At 40.7% G+C, this 22,355-nt stretch overlaps 2 protein-coding genes across 2 annotated transcripts; both read right to left on the bottom strand.

Annotated features, from left to right (window-relative positions):
* Positions 1–4,807: 4,807 nt before the first annotated feature.
* Positions 4,808–10,198, bottom strand: kcnj2a (potassium inwardly rectifying channel subfamily J member 2a). Its single transcript, XM_034107551.2, has 2 exons — positions 10,050–10,198; positions 4,808–7,967 (listed from the first exon to the last, which is right to left on the bottom strand). Exon 2 carries the CDS (start codon positions 7,746–7,748, stop codon positions 6,471–6,473), a length of 1,278 nt encoding a protein of 425 aa, XP_033963442.1. The 5' UTR covers positions 7,749–7,967; positions 10,050–10,198; the 3' UTR covers positions 4,808–6,470.
* Positions 10,199–13,362: 3,164 nt separating this feature from the next.
* Positions 13,363–22,144, bottom strand: kcnj16a (potassium inwardly rectifying channel subfamily J member 16a). The gene is made up of 2 exons (XM_034107864.1): positions 22,072–22,144; positions 13,363–16,545 (listed from the first exon to the last, which is right to left on the bottom strand). Exon 2 carries the CDS (start codon positions 16,533–16,535, stop codon positions 15,258–15,260), a length of 1,278 nt encoding a protein of 425 aa, XP_033963755.1. The 5' UTR covers positions 16,536–16,545; positions 22,072–22,144; the 3' UTR covers positions 13,363–15,257.
* Positions 22,145–22,355: the final 211 nt, after the last annotated feature.

Below are 22,355 nucleotides of genomic sequence, written 5' to 3' on the forward strand. Positions count from 1 at the left end.
TCGCCGATCGAGTGGGCGGGGCCTATGGGAATCTTCCATTTAAAGTGATGTTTAAAACTCAGTTAATGGGGCTCATTCACTGGCGCTTCCACAAACAACAACCAACATAATTATTACATTCAAATGAAGTACATTATTCAAGTTTACATTCACTTTGGATAATAACACGGGAGAAATAACGGGAGCCTCTCTCTTTTCTTCTCTCCCTCCCTCCCCTGACAGCCGGTCCCTATCCGTCACTGATCCAGTAATGAGTGACCCGACAGTGAAGAATAAATATATGTATAACTAGTTTAGCTTGTTCCAGAGGTAGATGAAATAGCTAAGTGTGTTAGGTCTAACTCTTAGTGTGTGTGTTGCTCCGCCCACCGCTCCGTCACAGCGGGTGGAGCTGCAGGATTTCTGCTTCACACACGTTGCATACCGCTATTTTATTGTCATTTTCGGACACCTTAAAATACTGCCAGACTGGTGAAGCCATTTTGGCGAGCTTGTTTTGCCGCGCACTGAGAAAAGTGTCATGTATTTTACGTCTCCTGATCGGCCTTTATAGAGAGCACCGATCGATCGGCAGAGAGTGAATCTCTGCCGATATCGATTGGAGCATCCCTACTTACGTGTATTTTTTGCTCTCGATAGTCATGCCAATTTGCCTTCATGCGCCACTGAGCAACTTTCATAGGATTGAACGGGGTCCCGCCTCCAACGCTGTATCCAGTTCTCCTTATACATTCAAGATTCAAAGACTAGGCTAAAATTAAACTCTAGTCTTCCGTCTGGAGACTCAAGGACTGAAACCAAGCACGAGTAGAAGAGCAATGAGTAAAGGGAAGTCTGCTAGCTGCCAGGCTTATACAGTCTAAACTGCCATAGGCTTAAGCTAGTACTAGCTAGCCCGTCTTCTGTGCAGCTTTGAGCAGTCCACCTTCTGTGACGATGGTGTTGTCTGGCTGTGCAGGGGTCCGTGTGAAGCAGGAAGACTTAGCTTCAGCTACGGACACAACACAGTGAGGATCACAGGTCTGTACGAGAGCTGAGCCCGTTTGAACGCCAGGTTCCCAGAAGCTGCGATAAAAGCCAGCGGTTCCGGTTATAGTTCAGGAGCCCGGATTGTGTTTGTGTTGCAGGTCCAAGCTCTTTACGCCTACATTGTTGTTTATCGCTCTGAAAGTCTGAACAAGGCTCGATCAGCTGTGAAACACAAATAAATAGTGTTATATAAAGTTTGGATTATTGATATCTCAGTGGTTTACTCAGGATAATGGAAGTTGGCCTAACATTTACCTTTGGATGTTTACTCCACTGGTATACAGCGTTATTGTCTTCATAAACAAGGAGTGAGAAAGTCTGCACAATAGAAGCACCAACCTACAAAGCTGTAACACTACACACAGCGCCTAACAATGTACCACTATTCTTCCTATCCGACAGGAAGTCACTTCAATGTGGCTTTCCTGGTCACAACTTTAAATTAATAATTCAATAAATAAATGCAATATTAAATGGTGTGACCGGAAAGTAACTCCTTACTTTCCCACCAGTGTCGCCCTTCAGGGACAAACTACTTGTGTGTTCGGAAAAAAAGAAAAATGCTTTTGTTTACAACAAAGTAAATAAATGAGGTGAATATCTTCTACGCCTATGTTATCCTGTAGTCAATTGTCTGTTGTGGTTCTAGGTTTGAAATTACATTTCAAATGATGTCTCATAGAGGAAATATGAAACACAGATCCTGATTATAATAAGCAACTGAAACAACCCTGACTCATTTCTCTCCCTCTTCCCGTTTCAAAATGATCAAGATGAATCAGATACTGTAACTGCTTTATGTCAGATGAATGGAAGACACACAAACACACACGCATGCACGCACGCACACGCACACACACACACACACACACACACACACACACACACACACACACACACACACACACACACACACACACACACACACACACACACACACACACACACTTGCTTACTTCAAAGCTTGAGTCCCGACTCCAGTAGTTGACATTAGTGTCAGTCTTCCTTAATGGTAAACCATGGAATTTTCCATAGAGTTGACGTGCAGTGCTTTTTGTCTGTGCAGATGAAGATACGAGATGATGCTTTAGAAAGAAAATCACCATACTGTTTGTTCCCCCTCTTTCTCTGCTGTCTAAGAACTTATTATTGAGATCATTTTATCTCAAAATGCATCTGTGTTGATATATTTTTTTGTATATTAGCAGATGATAAACAGAATTTTAGGAGCTATATTTCAGTGCTGGTTTCAAACGTTCTAAGCATGTGACCGCTCACCACATTTTGCATGTGTCTGTACGTTCTGATTAGTTTATACAAAGAGGGACATATTCTGCTTACTTTCAGGTTCATATTGTATTTATTGTCTCTACTGGGACATGTCTCCATGCTTTAATGTTAAACAAACTCTTTATTTTTCTCATACTGCCTGCAGCACCTCTTTTCACCCTCTGTCTGAAACCAGAGCCCAGTCTGCTCTGATTGGTGAGTTGTAAGAGAGCTCTTAAACCGTGATAAAATATACATTTTACTTTACTGTCTTTCTAAAAACTAATATTGCAAATATCACAAATATCGGATGTATGATTTACAGTTATTCCCTTAGCCTCAAACACTCAAACAGCCCACAAAGCATTACGAGGCCTCTTTAATTTAGATTTAGATTTAGAGCTAAATGAATCCATGATGAAGGCAAACATAGTAAGGGTGCACCAATTTGACCTTTTTAAGTCCCGATCCAGTTACCTGGACTCATAAAGACTACCAATCTGATAGCAGTTTTTAATTGAGCTGTGTGGAAATGACTGTAATCTTATTTGACATAGCTTTCCTAATCCTATTTGCCAAAAGGATGTTCAGGCGATAAGTACATGCATAATTAATTTGGAATCAAGCTATTTGAGTCAGTATCAGCATGATATCTGATAACAGTCATTAGTTGGCTTAGTTTTGCTCAAAATAACAAATGGCTAATAGAAGCACTGAGGCTGAATAATATTTTCTTTTAATTTTGCATTAAAATAACAAGACTTGCAGGCAAAGCAAGCAAGTAAAGAAAAGATACAGAACATATCTGAATAATAAGTTCTAAGTTTAAGGAATGAATTGGGTGGGAGGGGTGAGAGTTAGAATTGAAGTAGTAGTAATAGTGAAATATTCTTAGTTTAGCGTATAAACAATTGCAAATGTGCAAAAAACCCAAGTACAAGTACTAGTGGAAAAAGTCAGGACATCAAGTCATTTTGATATATCCTCTTGCGACTACATATATCTTTCCCAAATGAATTAGCAATCCATTCAGTACAGTAGTTGTGATATTTATTTACTATAATAATTGAGATATTTAAACTCAAATTTGCGAAAGACAAGCTTTGTAAAACTGCAGAGTTGATCATCATTTTCTCATAACTATATTCAACACATTTTTCTAAAGGATAAGTGCATCTTTTGACCATTCCAGTGTCAAAAAGAATCAGATGTTTAACAGAAACTGTGTTCTTCCCCGAGTACATCCGGCATAACACATCATGTACACTATAAAAAGACGGTGATAGTTAGTAGCAATAGGATTCCTTTGTTTGTGATGATTGCCAAAACTAATTTAAATCCCATTTGTGACTCGATGTTACTGCTGTGAATGGATTCAAAGCGGGCGAATTCATTGGACATTATGAAGACCAGAGAGACAGTATGAGAGAGAGAGAGCCGGATGATGGAAGACAGGATGAAAGATGGATGAGCACGATGACTGTTAAGAGCTGGAGAGAAAAGAGAAGGTGTTAATCCGTCCTGCGTCAGTGAAGGACGCAGGACGGGCAGCTGGTTACTGTCAGCGCGCTGCTGCTGGGGATGGCAGGCCTCCATGTGTCTGCACGTCTTCTATGTGAAGTAGGGCAGCACAATTCATCCACATTTTATCGATGCACCAATACGGAATAGTGCAATATCAGAAAGCACAATATTTGGAAGAATACACATTTCAAACTGTTTGGTACAGATCATCCTAAAAATATGAACACATTATAATTTAACATATTTTTCACTGATAATGCGAATAATGTTTAAAACGGACCATTCCCTCTAAAATGGTGAGATATTTCGCAATTGCAAAATCTAAATAATTGCAATAAGTTATTTCTATCCAAATAGTGCAGCTCTTATTTGAAGAAAGTAGTCCTGAAAGATGTACTATCATGTAAAAGACTGTACAAACAACATATTTGAAAAATGAACAGGGCAAGCTTGAATCTTTCTGTTTTTACTTATTCTTAACTTAATGCATATACAGTAGGACAACCTTTTTATATACAGCACTAGAAAAGAAAGAAAGAAAAATATTTAGACATTTTACTGCTTAATTAATTGTAATATATACTTTATTGATCCAAAATTGGGACCTTTTCTTCATATCACACTTTACAATACTTTAATTAAAGTTCAAGTACTTCATTCATAATGTGACTTTAAGTAAAAACTCAAAATTATTTGAGTATAAGTATAAATAAACATGCAGAAATATAAATTAATTCAAAGTACTTTGATGTTCTGTTTTTATAGGAAATGTGAATTACTGTGTATTCTTTTTTTTAATGTACAGTGTTAAAGTATTATATTATCTGGTTCTGTCGATTCAAAAGCAAGTTGCACATACGATGTTATTTCTTCTTGTTGAAAGGTATATTTAAAATTGATCAATAACAATGTGATATTGTAACGCATCATTTGAAAAAGGACAACATGTTGTATCCGTCTCTGATCACAAGCCACACTGCATGAATCTGGTTCTCCATTGACCTTTTATTGAAAAAAGAACAAAATATAATGAACAATAATAATTATAATAAAATAATACAAAAATCTGTACATTCCGTGGTTTTGCAGTACATTTGGAAAACGTATACAAAATAACTGCAACAGGGAGGGAGGTATTTACACATGTAGGATGTATGGAGCCCAGTGGCCTTCAGTCAAGGTTTTTAATTAAAAAAAGATACATTTAGTATTGATGCAAACTTTTGTGCAGTACACCTTCATCGGCCAGGATTACAGTACATGTGGCTGTGAACTACGCTTTTTTTAAATCTCACATTCTGATATGAAACATAAGCATCACAACAGAGCATGAAAGCAGTGTTGATGATAGAGTACGCTGATCTGAAGTCAAAAAGGGAATGTGGCATTGAAAATGTAAAAATATCTTACTTGGAGATTAGATATTTTGGCAAAAACTACTTTTAGCAAGACAGTTTTTACAATCTCCAATCATAACACTGCATCAGAATCAGATATTAGAAAGGAGACCGTTTTGAAAGAAGTGCTTTCACCACATTCAACTTCATTTTAAATAACTTATAAAGCAAGTTTGGCCTTAAAAATATATTTTTTGGTGCAATTTGACTATAAAATACTTCAAATATCAGTCAGTTTGTATTTTAGTTCATCAAACATCCTGTTTAATGTCCTTTGCAACGTTGGGTTATTTATACATCTTCACTTTGTTGGTACTTTGATGAAATGGCTCAAAATAAAGATAATCTTCGTAAAAAAGAAAAACTGTACACACATTCTCAAAAAACAAACCCTTAGTAAAACTTCCTAAGCGTTCTACCACTGTACCAAATCTAAGCAGGTGTTTTTAAGAAACTCATAACTATGATAATAACACTCTTTGGTATTTTTTTATCAGCTGTAAAACAAAAGAATAAAATAAGCAACATTTATAGCAGCACTTTTAAGGACATTCAGATTCTCATATCACTCAAATTAAAGTAATTGATGTGTTGTCGGTTTGACATGAGCAGGCATGCTTCTATCAGTCCGGCCAGCAATGAACAGTATCTCAAATGTGTAAAAACGGCAAAGGATAAAGCAGAAAACCGTTGCGGTCAAGTCAGAGGAAATCACTAAAGTCTTCTACTTTGTTACATACAGAACATGTTTGACTTCTGTGATGTCTGCGATGAGACCAGCTTGTGAACAAATACTCTACTTGTACTTTCTTTGTTGCATACATGTATCGTTCATGTACTCTTTGGTTCTAAGAGAAGGCACTTCTAGCAGCACTTACAAATATTCTAACTATAAAAAACCACCTTTCTGAAACATCTTGTTCATGCCGGACAGAGAAACTGAGACATGCCTGCCATTTTCAAGTCATTTCAACAACTTCCTTCCCGTCTGTCACCTTGCAGTCAGCAGACACTGAGCACACATCCATGGGGACTTCATTGAGAATGCTTCCTTGTGATATGCACGTTTCATAGTGCTGTGTTTTGTCATACTGTATGTAATCAAAGTTCAAGCAGACTCTTACACACAAAGCCCTAACCCTTCGCCGCTTCCCACAGCAGTACCGTTCGACTTGTCCTCTCCCCCAGGCCCAGCTCGGCCTTTCAGAGCAGAGTTGATTTTAGAAAATCCCTCACATGAGGTCTGAACACTCATATTTCTGATTCTCGTCTCAGAGGCCGGGGCTCCAGCGGCACCGTGGCCTGGCTGTGTTCAGTCTCTGATATATTGTCTGTCTGGGTGCCGTCGGGCCCAACGCTGCCCCCGTTCCCCTCATCCGTGTCCTCTTTGTTCTCGAGCGCCATCTCGTTTTCGTAGCAGAAGGAATTAGAGTTTGTGAGGATGTATTTTTTCTCTGCAAAGTCTCTCGCACTGCACAGAGGGGTGCTGGGCACCTCGTATGTCTTATGGAAGCGTGAGTAGTCCACCTTGTAGTAGTTTTTCTCCTCAAAGAGCACTGGCTCGAACCTATGGCCCCAGAGGATCTCGCTGGAGACGTATGAGCTGCGGCACTGTGTGGTCATGGCGGTCGCCTCAACCATGCCCTCCAGGATGACCACGATTTCAAACTCCGTGCTCTCAAGGTCCTGTTTGCTCATGTTGTAGAAGGGGCTGTCCTCGTTGATCTCGTGGACGATGGTGATGGGCGTAACCAGGAAGATGCGGTCGATTCCACTGTCGAAGCCCACATCTATGTCCATCTGGTCCAGGGGGATGTACTCCCCCTCCGCCGTTGTCCGGGACTTTAGAAGTTGCGCTCGCACATGTGCCTCCACCAGGTGGCTCTTCCTTAAGTTCCCCACTCGCCACATCAGGCAGAGTTTGTTGTCCCTCATGGCCACGGTGGCATTATGGCTGAAAACCAACGTTTCATTCCTCTTCTTGGGTTTTGCCATCTTTGCCATGACAGCGCCGATGATGAAGGCGTCAATAATGCAGCCCACAATGCTTTGGAAAACCACCATGAAGACAGCGACGGGGCACTCGTCCGTTACGTATCTGTAACCGTAGCCGATAGTAGTTTGAGTCTCAATGGAGAACAGGAAGGCAGCGGTGAAGCTGCTCACGTTGGAGACACACTTCGTAGAGTTACTTTCCAAGTCCCCGTGGAAGATGGCTACGAGCCAGAAGATGCAGCCGAAGAACAGCCACGACAGGAGGAAGGCGAGGCAGAAGATGATGAACATCCACCTCCAGCGGATGTCCACGCACGTAGTGAAGATGTCAGCCAAGTACCGCTGACCTTTCTCGCTCATGTTGATGAACTGCACGTTGCAGTGACCATCTTTTTTTACAAATCTGCTTTGCGGCTGGTGCCTAGTTTGCACCTTGCCATTCCCGTAGCCGTTTGGTACTGCCATAGTGGCAAGCTTCATGCCGTCCTCCTCTGATGACACAATGCTGTAGCGGCTGGCTCGCACGCTTCCCATCACCTCAGTCTGCGAGGGCTGTGCTGCTTCGGCTTTGGAAAACAGATTCTGGAACAAGCGTTGGAGAAACAGGTTTGAAACCTTTTGGGGGACCAACTCTGAGGGGAAATGGTGACAAGGTGAGGCGGGCCCTCACTGGCCCTTTAGATGGAGTGCAACAAGAGGAGGATGAATTGGTCACTCCTCTTTCATCAGCTGACAGGACCTCATGAAGTGCATCTGTTGGAAGAAAGATAGAAAACCTCTGTCAGTCAAACTACGTCGGATAAAACGTAATGAACTCCTCGTCAGGGCATCTATTGACAACGGTCATTTTAAGCAATTGTTGAAAGTAACATCTCAGAACTGCTGACTTCCTCACTGTAATGTAAGACTTTCGTGCAGCCTGAGAGAAACCCTTGACATCTTTATATGTGTCTCTCTGTGCCAACAATATGTCACCCAGTTATGACAAACAACAACAATGATATTTAACATTTCAACGTTCACTATGAGAGGCCACCCTGTAATTGCACTCAGATCCCGGTATTGGTCATTTACAAATTCCACTTGTTTTACTTGGCTGCCCGGCGCTGACTCCATCATGTCATGCTGAATGGCGGGTGACAGCGACCGTACAGGATCCCATGAACGGATGGTTTTGCAAACACTGCCGGATCAAGTTAATAAGCCATGACTGAGAAATGTTTTATTTGCAGCTCATTTCTCTTAATGACATCTCTTGATTAAAATACTGAAAGATACTGATAGTGCACCGCAAGGTATAACAAATGAACCAAAGCTAAGGACAAATTACTCATGACTTGCACACCTCTGACTTTTACCCAGTGGTTTTCGCATGTAATTCATTTTTAAGATAGACATAGAACCAAGCTGTTTTTTGCTTCTGTCGGTTGTTTTCAACTATTATTACACGATTATTCAGTCGTTTGCTTTGTGATTTGCAACAGACAACAGACAAAACAAAGATTTGCAGAACAGGCGCAGTTTCTGAGTGACATCATGGCTGACTTATATGCGGTCTGTTGTTTAAAGAATCTGTAGGGGAAAGTGCGTGCTTCGTGCTTGTCGGTGCAGTACAGATGCACAGCTTGTTGACTCTCAGAGCGCCTTCAGGGATTTCTCTGCTGCAATAATGGCTGTCCTGAGAGGATTCTCCTAGCACCACTAAAACACCTCTCATTAGTTCTGGCTGTCCTAGCAACAAGTCTGCTGCAGTCTCACTCTGTGTCACACACTTGTGTTCTTTATATTCTTGCAAGGATGGCTTTTTCTCTGAGGCTTGAGGGTTAGATATAAGAAGTGTGTGGTTTAAACACTTTCTTTATTGTCACGTACTTCATGTAAAGCTGCAGTCATTCTTTACATTCACAAAGTGAAACTGGCTGTTGCAAATTGCCTGCAAGGCTTTTACACATGAACCACACAAAAGTGAACAAAGTTCCAACCAACTACAAAGCACATCTTATAATAATCATCTAATGTACAACATGTAGGCTACATTCAGACATTATTCTAATGACGAAGGATGCTGTGTTGCTAAGCAATGCACAATACAAAAAAAGAAACCGTTGACGGAGATGCAAACATTTTCAAGAAACAGTGCAACCGACTTTCTTTAGATTTAGTATGTGTAGCCAATTACTTTTATTTAGAACTGAGAAAAAGATAAATAGACATAATTCCCTAAATAAGAAAAATGCAGTGATAGTTTAAATGCTATTATATTATTATTACGTTTATTTTATTTTGTTTTTCAAAGCGTATAATTAAATAGTAGCCTATGTGGCTGTGAGTGAGTGGACAGGCAAAGCTGCTCTCAGAATGCACCAAATGCCAGCGACAAATGTTAACAGGTGCGGGGAAGAGAAGGGAACTGACTTCTGATGCAATCATCCACACACACACGCACGCACGCACGCGCACACACACACACACACACACACACACACACACACACACACACACACACACAGTCACAGTCACACTCCTCACACTACAATGCTTACATTCCAATCCCCGTCTTTAGAAATCTAATTTAAAGGCAAAGAAATAGGCGAGGAGAAATACGAGCGGTTAAATCAAAACTTTTTGGCGGGTCATCTGACGGTTGTTGCAGCAGAAGTCGTGCGTAAAAGCCAGGAAGTGGCGTGTCATGGAGAATAATGTAAACCATCACAACCTAATATATGTCTGCCAAACGAGTACAATGCTGACATGCGTACAACTCTTGTTCGGCGCATCACATCTCATATGAAAGCAAAGAGAGGTTATATGAAATGAATGTCATGTTTCCTCTACCTGTTGCTCATGTGTGGACCGGTTGTTGAAATATAATCCAGATGGTTTGGGCCTCTGTTATCCTCGGCTGCCGTTTTTCCGCGCACTTGTTTGTTTTGCTTGATCAAGTGTAAACCTTGCCTCACATCTCTGGAGGACCGGTCTCGATCATGTGCTTCGCGATGAGTTCCCCCAAAGCGTTTTAAACAGCACGCACCGGCACGTCCCGCCCCTTTGCTCTGAGCCAGGGCCAATGAGGGAGAGGAGGGGAGCGCGCACAGTGAAGCAGCCGCAATTATGCTGTGTTTCTGTGTCATTTTATGTGTTTGACTGGGAACACAACATGGGGGTAAAGGAGGTCAATTTGGCTCTAATTGGGCGATGCCAGTTTGATCTCAATTGGGGTTAGGACAAATTAAATATAGACATAAATAGCAGAAAAGCATCAATTTAGGCTTTTTTTTATTGAGTAACTAAATGTTAATAAATGTAATACTGCTTAATATATTCATAACAACCACAGGTTACTTATTTGGTTGGCTGCGAACATTTACACATGGGACACTTAAAAAATAGTTTGATATCTGCCCAGATTTTCTTTAATTTCTTGCTGCGTTGGCATTAAAGCATTCCAATGAATTTGCCTTGTTACCACCTGCTGCTTAGCCAACTGACCATTACACTGTTTGTTTTTTTGTTGCAATATCCCTTGTTTTTATAGATCTTATTTTTAATGTGGGTATGGAAAATGTGTTCTGTTGGAAAGAATGACTCACCCAATAAAGGCCTACATGCCTGTATTATGATATGACTGTCTTTCTCCACTCAGCTATCACGTTGCCTCGGATGTTTAGACTGTGCATCTGTTGCCCTATGATTGTAGGTCAGGCTGTAGCTGTGTTGTTCTAAAGCCACTGAATTAATCACTCTTCCTGTTAACTAATTCATAATTAACATTAACTACATGTTTCTTCAAAAGGCTTTTGTCTTATTTGTAGTTGTGGTTATTTATAGCAGCATGTATATTTAGCCCAAACCACCTGTGTCAGTGAACTGTGTGCGTTGTGTGTGTTTGCTTTCCATGCCCAATTGCAGCCATAAAGAGAGCGATGCATGCCAGTGCTGCATGTTGACCACAAGGTGGAGATCTGGAGACTGAAACACACACACACACACACACACACACACACACACACACACACACACACACACACACACACACACACACACACACACACACACACACACACACACACACACACACACACACACACACACACACACACACACACACACACACACACACACACACACAGAGAGATATTTAACTGCAGCGATATCATCTAAAGGATTTAGAGGAAATGTTATGTACAATAAATACATCATGATGAGATGTAGACATTACCCACTGGGCGATTTTTTTCTGTATCTGCATTACCATCATCTTTGTGGAACAATTTCTCAGAAACAATCCGTTTTGTTATTTGTCAACAAAAAGAAGAGAACTCTTTGCAGTTTCACAAACTTAAGAATTGACAAACATGGTATGGACAGTAGTCGACATACTTAAAGGGATAATACTACAATGCAGCATCTCAGGGATTTTTTAAATAATTGTATTAGTTTAATTCCATTTATTTAATGTTTTTAGCCTTTGGTTTCTTGACAATTGTTGTTGTCATCTATCATCAGAATCAGAAACGGGTTTATTGCCAGGTAGCTTCACACATACGAGGAATTTGACTTGATGTCATGGTGCAGACATAACATATAAAACAAAAACTCCATATAAAACCAAAAATCTAATATAAAACAAACAATCTTTAAGGACAGATAGCAATAAAATAAAGCAGTAATTTACAGCGAAATAGGATGCAGTGAATGATAGAATATGAAATAAGAATATGTGCAGTAAGCAGTATTTGAACAGTGTGTGCATTAATGTAATGCATATAGGGACTATATAGTTGTGGCTGAGGTAAAGTGTCAGAGGGGGGGCGGGCCTTGTTTAAGAGGCCGGTAGCGGAGGGGAAGAAACTGTTCAGGTGGCGAGAGGTTTTGGTCCTGATGGAGCTCCTGCCAGAGGGGAGGGGGGTGAACAGTTTGTGTCCAGGATGGGAGGGGTCGGCCACTATCTTCCCGCCTCAGGGTCCTGGAGGCGTGCAGGTCGCGGAGGGATGGCAGATTGCAGCCGATCACCCTCTCTGCAGAGCGGATGACACGCTGCAGCCGGCCCTTATCCTTGGCTGAGGCTGCAGCGTACCCGATGGTGATGGAGGAGGTGAGGATGGACTCGATGATGGAGGTGTAGAAGTTCACCATCGTCGTCTTTGGCAGGTTGAATTTCCTCAGCTGCCTCAGGAAGAACATCCTCTGCTGGGCTTTTTTGATTTGAGGTCCTGGGCGATGATGGTGCCCAGGAAGCAGAAAGACTCCACAGCAGTTACTGAGGAGTCACACGGAATGATGGGGGCGGGTGGGGCTGCGTTCTTCCTAAAGTCCACAACCAAAAGTCATGCAGTCGTCTAGTAAAATAAGAAGCATCTAAGTATATAACACCTGTCCTTAAAGTAGTAGTTAACGTTAAAGGAAATACTCTTATTGCTGTAGCTTTATCTTAATAAACCTTATTATTTTTTGTCTTTTATATCATATTTTCCTACAGCTGCAGTGGAGTTGAGCTGCGTTGCCCTTCAAACTAAAGTTGTTCACCGGTAAACCAGCAGAGTTGGGTCTTCTATTGGGAAGCTGCCAAAAGCCAGGTATTTGACAACGTGTAAGTACAGTATGTGTTAGTGGTGTTACTCTGCAATGATGTGCCTGTTTATACTTTATGTACCACAATCACACCAGGCCTGCTTTTTTTCAAAAATATTTGCAACAATTAAATTACCCTTTCCGAGATATTGTAATGAATATAATATAACTAATGTTGTATTCAGATTCAGATCATAACAGCACTGTCATGATCTCCTGCCTAAACAACATCCTGAGCTTTGGATTGATCTATTTTGGATATTTAATTAAAGAAAATATAATTTCTTAACTGGATTACACAGTAGTTAAAATCAAAGCAGCACGTCTTAAAGCAGTCTGGTTAGTTGACATCGAAGCAAGCTTCTGGTTCAGCTTTTGTTCTTTGATAAAACACATGAACCATCTCAGGACGAAGCAAAGACGAAACCAGACATTTAGACATAACTTTATTAAAATTGTTGACATCTTGTAAGCAATGTTTTAATGTTTTATAAACATCTGCTTAATGATGCTGTATGAACGAAATTACAAATACATATCTTTAATCTGTAAAGGATCTACAATATTTTTGGTCAATACTGAACATCTAAGACAATAATCAGGCTAATATCAAGATATTAAATAATATTAATTGTCCAGACAATAAGTAAATATATTTGTTTACGAAAAAACAGTTTTGAATGGCTAGACTTTCTGGTATTTAATAAACAAGTGTGATTCCACCACCACAAACATAAAGAAAACGTAACATTTGACATGTTTTCCATACAAACTCTGACTTTTCACTCATAATAATGGATATTGCTGTCGTCACCCCTATGACGATTATTTACAGTGACTAGACCTTAAACTCTAGTGACATACAGTTAAAGTTGTGATACATGACGGATAAAATGTAGAGACCTTCTTTGGAAATAAGTAACGTCCTAAAATGTATGTCTTTCTTTTCACGTCATTTCTTTTTACACTTATAATATAATTATATACACAGTAGACAAAACAATCTTCCCACAATATCCTTTTAGTAGCCGTTCCGAGGCTTATCTTCCTCAGCAGATTGCCTAGTTTTTAAATGCATAATGTGACCTTACAAGTTCATTCTTCTTTTGAACATTGCACTTGATAAGAAAATCTCTCCAAAAGGTCCATGAAAAGTATTAAAATAATTTTAAACCACGTGTCTTTCGTTGTTTGCCCTGAATTGCACAATAACCTCAAACTGAATTTTACAAAAATCCAATACACATTTTTTTTTTAAGATTTATGTTTGAAATAGGGTGCCTTTCTTTATTATAGGTTGATGCTTCCTTCAGTAATTATATTTTTGGGTATTATATACTGAAACATGTAGGCTTAAAAGTGGGCTGTAAGTAGTGTCATCATAGCCCGGCTAATGTGGCCAGTTTAAATACAAGTCACTTACAGCAAATTCCATATACGTAGTAGATTGTTGATAAACTTTAATGCCACTCATGCAGGATTACTCTTGTCCCTTTGTCCATTTGTACGCTTAGTATATTCCTAACCCTTTGGCTAAATGAACTTGTTCTAACTCATATCCTCACACATTAACTTGTCCCTTCTGAATTGCTGTTGCTGTTTACACTTTGGGTCTTTGGCACTATCACTCACTGCTTAATCCCTAACTAAAGTTCTCCTGACCAATTAAAGTGTAGCAGGTGGGGCGCTCTCATGGGCCAAATCATGAATGTATTACCAGAGCTCGTAATAGCATAGTGAGTCAGCTTTGCAGACAAGTTGTCCCAGTGGTCAACTGCAGTACTGCAGCCTATACAAGTGTCTGTAGGGACAACTCAAGCAAAACATGGACAGTTATATGCTCTTGTTTAACTGATCGGTATCAGCTATATTGAGCACTCGCTTTAATTATATTTAAAATTATTAGAAGACACAGGGGCTTGGCTTGAGGAGTTTATGGTTAGGGTTGAAGCTAGCAGAGCTCGCTAGTAGCACTAGCGCCACTCGCTTACAGTTTTGTTTATCTTCAGGCTTATTTGAGTTGGCTTTTCCACTCTGCATTGATGATATTGGATCTTTGATCATTTGATTCATTTATCAAACCGGATTCATGCGTTGTTATGCCCAAGGGTGGGGCTCCATAAATCTAGCCTTGGGAGACCCCCGAGGGGCAAAGGATCTGCAAGTTGATGGTCTTTTATCAGGAGGTACTAACACCATTGGTATCGTTCAATAGTCTACATGAAGCCTATGTCCTAAATAAACATCTTCCAAGCCTACAAATTTGATACAGATGTTTTGCTGGAGCATCACTTAAAACAATTTAAATAATGTACACACAAGAACCATAATTCTTAACATTATTTGGTACCCATTCCAGTTGACTCCAAGGTGTTCCTCTTCAGCAATGACTTCTTTGAAGAAATAGACAATCAGGGCAATGTGCAGAGGAATGCCCGCCTCAAACATGCCTTAAACCTAATGGTTTCGCTTTTACATTTCTGTATCTTTGAGATAAATTGGCAAAGGCAACGTATCTTGGTGTTTATTGTCTACTTGAGATGTTGAAACACTTGCTTCAGGGATACTATCATTCACAAGTTCCACGGTTACCGTTGGGGGTTTCAGAAGCTTTTCATGATGATTCCGCTGCTGTAACCTTGGAGACGGGCGAGGAGAAGATCTAGGTGATAGCCGCGGGGAAGATCTGGGTGAATGTCTTGGGGAATGTCGGGGAGAGGGCCGCAACTGCTTTTTGTGTTCGTAATCCTCAGCGCTGACCTCAGGCACCAGCACCTTTGCAGTGTGATTGAATAAGGTGTAGTCCACCCTGTAGTTCCTCCTGCTGACCCTGATCATCTCCTGAAAGAGCTGACCCCAGAGGATTTCAGGTGGAGTGTATGAGGTTCGGGTCTGATGCAGCATACCTGAGGAGTCGTCTGTGTAGGTAAAAGACACCACAAGCTCAAAGTCTGCTTTCCGAAGATCTATCAAACTCATACTGAACAGAGGGCTGCCGGCTTCTATCCTGTGGAAGACGGTGGTAGGTGTGACCAGAATGATTTCTACCTGCTGAATGACCAGATCTTCGTATGTCATGTCCATTTTCCCTGTGGCATGCACCGTGGAGCGGACAATCTGGGCGCGAGCTGTCCCCTCCACAAGATGGTGCCTTCGGAAGTCTCCGACTCTCCAGGACAGACACAAATAACCATCACGAAGATTTATGACGGCGCAGTTGCTGAATCCTACCGTCTGCGCCCTCTTTCTTGCCGAGGCCATTTTTGCGACAACAATTCCAATGACAAACGTGTCAATGAAGCAACTGATGACATCTTGTATAGTAACGATGATAATGGCGATCATGCAGTTCTCGGACATCCCTCTGGAACCGTAGCCAATGGTCGTTTGAGTTTCAAGGGAGAAGAGGAAAGCGGCTGTGAAGCCGTGCACCCCGTAAACACAGGGTTCGAGTGTGTTTTCTCTGGTGTCACCGTAAGCGAGAGCGATGACCCAATAGATGATCCCGAAGAAAAGCCAAGACAGGATGTAAGACAGGGCAAATATCAGGAACATCACTCTCCATCTGATCTCCACCAGGGTTGTGAAAATGTCGGTAACAAACAGCAGCCACTCCTCTGGAACATGGCGGAACACAACGTTACAGCTGCCCTCTTTGCGTATGTAGCGGTGTTTTTTTCGTTGTGGTCCATTCTCAGTCTTCTCAATGACGTCACTGGTGGGGCTCACTGAGGTATATTGTTTATGCATCTTCCAGAGTCTGAAAGGAAGATGGCGAAAAGGTGTTAGCAACTTTAATGCTAAATCAACTTTAGGTCATTCCTACACATCGTAGTTTATGTATCCACAAAGAACTTCAGGAATGTGTGTCATGGAATTTCAGATGTTATAAAAAAGCATTTGCATCTACCCTTCCTGCCCATTTCCCATCTTTCTATCCCCTAACTTCTTTTGTTTTAGGAAACAATTAACAGCGGAGTATTCCATGTATAAAAATCTTCAATCTACATCTTGCTCTACCTCCTTTGTCATGTCATATAGTTTATATTGAGCATCACTTTGTTAACAAGATCATCAAGACAGTACAGAAACATGTTGCTGCTGACGAGCCACTGCTTTTCTTTTCTTGTCTTTGTCTTTAAAGCAACTCTGGTAATGAACTTTACATCATTCATTTTGGGCAAAGACTTTAGTGTTATGGAACGTTTGCTTCTGTTTTATCATTGTAGGAGTAAGAAGATATTTTACAACAAGTGGTCTCTTTCTGTACCACATGTCTTTTGTCCCAGAAACTTTCTGCAAACATACTATAATGTTTCCATGCAAATGTTTGATGGTGTCCCTAGCAATGGCACAAGACTTATTTTTCTGGGTGGTGGTCAATAAACTGTCAGAGGGCCAATGGAGGAAGCACCACAGGACTGAACTGGTCTTAGATAGCAAGGGAAAAAATGATTGTGGAAAATAAAATAGTGTCACGGTGCGATCACGGGCAGAGAGAAGATCAATCGCAGCCAAACCACTGAGAGCATCCTCTACGCCCAAAACAAATGGGATTTGAATCACCGCTATCTGACTGAGTGAAATGGGCTCCGGTCACAGACTCCACTTTCTCCTGGCTGCAGTGAACATCCCCACTGCCAGACTCAGGAACTCACTCCATGAGGTCATAGAAATAACGTCCAATTAGCTTCCCATAATCCCTTCCTAACTACCCTGATATGGGCTAAAGGAGAAAAATGTAGCATCTTACTGGAAAACCAAGAGACGCTAAATGACTTGCATTTTTCGGTCATCCGTATGAAATTAAACCTTCATTTGACCTGCACATTCGGAAGTGCAAAGACATGCAGTTATCTTTATGTCCTCAGTAGTACTTTACGGGTGTGGCAAAACGTTGCTGCTTTATCCTGCCACTTACATCCACTTTCACTGCTTTCCAACGTTTTCACAACTTTTGATGGTTGTTGTTTTAGTTAAGAACAGAGCAGAATAAGTTGGCAACTGTTTGCGTTCGCAATTAATTGTTTAAGTCACTTCTGGCTTTAGAAATGGAAATGCAGTAGTTCGGTCAAGGTAACACTTTAGTCCAGACTATGAGTTACTTGATTAATTTCCATATAATCTTAAATACTTATTGGTTATCAGTGGATAATTCCTATAGACTTTTATTCCTATGATAATATTGTCTTTGCATGAAACATCTGTTATTTATCAATTTGCATTGGCTTTATAACTATTCGACGGACCAAAATGAATATATATTTATGTTTTCCTCATAGCTAGATTTTTATCCAAATTAGATTGTGTTCAATACTTTCAAAACTAAAGAAATGGCATTCCCATCATCTTCAGATGTACTTTTTTTAGCTTATTAGCTAATTTTAGCAGGCTAAAATGTTGTCATAAGATGGTGAACATGGTAAACATTACATGCTATAGGCATGTATAGATAAATCAGACAGTTAGCATTGTCGTTGTTAGTGTTGACATTCTGGTTTTAGCATTTATCTCAAAACATGCCAGACCTTATGAATAACCCAGTTTTAGTTATTTGATATATCTTATTTGTTGTTACCTTTGGCTTTAGGTAATAATGTGCTGCATTTTTTTTCAAGATTGTATTATGTTATATAAACGAAAAGGTAATTTGGTTTGAGAAAATACAAGCAGAAACAGCAATTAGTTCAAGCACTTGTATTTATTTATTATTTTGTGATTAACTGAGGGAGCTACTGCCCACAGAGCGAATCTGCTGTAATTGTATCTTGCTGCTCTAGAGAGTAGACTATAACAAAGAAAGTAAAAACAAGCGCTTCAAGTATTATTACAAGAATAACAGTGACATTAGTATATTCCCTTCTTGTTGCATGTGGTCAGATAGTAAACTCAACCTCAAACCACACAATTAATATACTATTTATCCTGCATTTTTAACATGATGTAACTGTTGTGGGAGTGATTTTGACAATAATAGCATTTGGAGAAGCGGGCCATGAAGAGACTTTTAATCAACACTGAATGTTTTTTAAATGGTTCAAGAGAAGGGGAATTTGAACCACTTCAGTCAACTCAATACTACTGTAATATGGCGTCTGATTAGGAATTCGATTATTTTTGAAACAATGATAATTAAACCGCTTAACTAACTAAGTATATTGCTTTTGCTCTGTATTTTGGTTGTACCCACTGTACATCAGCCCTGATACGTCTCTGTTGTGTTGACCCACTAGGTTGAGCTGTTTTCTCCCATTTGTGGAGCTTATGACCTGAAACAAGCAACTCTGTGTACAAAACAAGACATAACACAGAACAAACTCTTACAACCAAAACACATCCTGACCTTTGGCATAAAGTTTCCACTGCACTTTGTATGAACACAACTATGATACTGAATATTTTGTAGGTTTAAAACCATTTGAAGTTTTTCTCGAAAGTGTCCTTTTGTTTTCTAAAGTTAGAACAAAGGTCCGACATTCACTGCTGACAATCGAGGGATTAACTCTGGAAACAACTTAGGCAATTGGCTTGTTTCCTTCCCTGCTCTGGGCACTTACAACTCCATTACATGCTCACCACCCATCTGTGGTCCACTGGAACAGAACCGTGTAAACAGGTGGCTAGTCTTAGCTCTGCCCCGGGGTTTTCTGCCACCTCGAATGACCTTCAAAAGCCCAATGCTGCTAAATATTACCATCTTAACCAGTAATGACTCACTGACTTGTCTAATGAAATGTTGTTGGGACATATTTCCAGCAATAACTGTAAAATCTGACATTGTTTGGACGTTCTCCTTATTTCCAGGAGCTTGTTCCCAATGCAGTTTAACGGTCAGAGTGCTGAGACGTTTCTACATGATTGAGTCAGGATTTGTGTCGAAAGGTTAATGGTTGATCCAAGCTTCAAAAGTCCGATTGGACAAGAGCGAGTTTGGTTTAAAGTGGACCTATCATGCTATATTTGACAAATATATTGTAGGGCCATACCTATATAAAACATGTCTGTGAATTTTTTTTTCAGAATACCAAACAGATCATGGATTTTAGCCATGCCTCATTTCGCTCTATTTTCTCTTTTCCAGCCCTGTTTTTGCAGGGGCTGATTCTGTGACGTAGCTTTAGTGGAAATGAGCTGCAGCTGACCACGCCCCCCTGCAGGAGAGGGGAGCGTAATCTGAGATCAGCTGCTGGGCTCTCAGAAAAGGGAGAGCAAAAGAGAGGCTTTGTCCTCCGTGTATTATTCCGACATATGATTATATATAGTTGTTATTCATTTGTTTTAAAGCTCAATAAATAACAAAGAAGACCTTTGACCGGCACTTTTCTAATTCTGTCCGGAAGATTTAAACTTTAACGGACATGTTGACCGGCAAAAACAAATCTAACTGAAACTCTGCCGCACTATGCTCGTTCCTTTGGAAGAGGCGGAGAGGTGGGTGTTTGTCATCTGTTGGTGGAGAGAATTACAACGAGGGAGGGATTGCATTGAATTACAGCAGCAGGAGGCGCAAACGCTTGCCTCGGGGAGGGAGAAAAAGAGCCACAGCGGAGAATAAACAGAAGGGCAACCATGCGTGGGAAGTCTCCTTCGCTGCTTTTGTGGCAGACTACAGCGCCACTTACAGGCCTGGCATATGTACTACAGCGTCTCCAGCCGTTCGAGCGGCAATGGCCGGCCGTGGCCCAACCTCACATTCCCCTGATAATAATTCCTTACTTTATTAATTTATTATAGCGCTTTTTCCAGTGCTCAAAGCGCTTTACAGATACACATTGCACATCTTTTTTGATACATGCAATGGTCACTGTGGACAATACCCACAGGAGCAAGTTCAGGTGAAGTGTCTTGCCCAAGGACACAACGGCTTTACAGACGCTGCAGCGGCAGGTTTCACCCCTTGATCTGATGATCATTGCGCCACACCGTCCATCGTCACGCCTCGAAGTCATCGAGGCGCTTTTACAAGTACATATTGATATCATACATGTACTGTGGACAATGAAGTGTCTTGCCCAAGGACACAACGGCCTGACGCAGTGGCGGCAGGAGCGGGTTTCGAACTGGAGTTCCCCAGCACCCCCCTTGATCTGATGATCAGATGCACAGACCACTGCGCCACCCGTCCCTGATAGGTGGAGCGTTGCCCATGTAGGCGGAGCGTCACCGCCCAGTATTCCGGGCTGACGTCGGGTCGGATGGAATCTGTATCCGCTCGTTGTAGCCCCGTTTTTTAAATATTTGGGTACGGAGCAAAAGAGAGAGAGGATTGTATTTTCTGACATTTGGTGAGTTCCCTGGAACAACGGGGACACATATTCATGTATAAAAGACGTACAAAAATGCATTTTGCATGATAGGTCCCCTTTAAGTTTGAATGTCAGAAATAGCCTAACATTGCTTCTAAAGAGGAAGAACTTCCAACCAGAATCACTTTAGATGTTGATTTGTTTCCTGTTGATTCGGGTCATTCCTGTGAGTATTTCTCTTTTTGCGCACGGAAATGTAATGAATCATTTGTTGGTCTACACTACAGTGTTTCAAATCAGCAGTCGGTTTCTGATTCTACTTTGTCACTACTGCTGTATGATCTTTAATAACGCAAACATGACCTTTAGGATTACCAGTCTTTCATTTTTCGCTGTTTAAAACACCAATACTATGATAATAATGAAACAGACTCAGTCCTGTTGTGACAACAATAATGGCAGCTGTCCTTCTCCCTTGAACATACCTATTCTATTTTTATCAAATGATATTAAACATATTCATATGCATTATTTTATCAGCGAATACCGCTAATGGTTGTGTTGTATCCAAGGTCTCTAACAATTGTCTCTTGCATGACTGAGTTGATCAGATTACACTGTGAAACATGATCACACACCTTGCTTATCACCTTGACCACATCTTGTTTTGCTTTTAACCATTCAGGCATTGGATTTCTCTCTTAATACCAATGCTCAGATTACCAATTGTTCAGCTGTACAAAGCTTTTAATGACTTTTTCCTTAAGATTTCTGTCAGCTCGGCGAAAAACCTTTAAACATATAACATTTGCATTTCGGCCAATAATGTTTACTATTCATTAGCCAGGGTTGCAGAACATGCCCATTTTATCCATATCATGTATTCTTAGTAAAACTGAAGAAAACCAGCCTTTTAGTATCTAAATACATGTATGATCATATTTCACACCCCTTTTTTTTCATCCCTAGATTTTTGATTGAATTACAAAATCTGACTTTGCAATTACTGCACAGAAACAATTGTTTTCACAGATTCCTACCTTTTTTGTGTAAAAAGTGAATGGTGAACCAGTCGCAGGAGTGTCTCTACCTGAGTGGAAAGGCTCTCCGAGGGGCACGTAGCACGACAGTCACCCGCTGGAATGAGCCAGCCCCACTTGTCACTGCAAAAACTAAAGATGAACACCTCCCTTCAGCATCACATGGTGTCATACTGGCAGATGAGTGTTTGTTTTTCTCAATGTGTGTCTGCAGGCCAATGTGAATATGCATGAGTGTGTGTTGTTAGTGAGTACGCATACATGCAGGTGTTTATTGGGCTTTG

This window comes from Pseudochaenichthys georgianus, chromosome 19, assembly GCF_902827115.2.
Source record: "Pseudochaenichthys georgianus chromosome 19, fPseGeo1.2, whole genome shotgun sequence".
NCBI lineage: Eukaryota > Metazoa > Chordata > Actinopteri > Perciformes > Channichthyidae > Pseudochaenichthys > Pseudochaenichthys georgianus.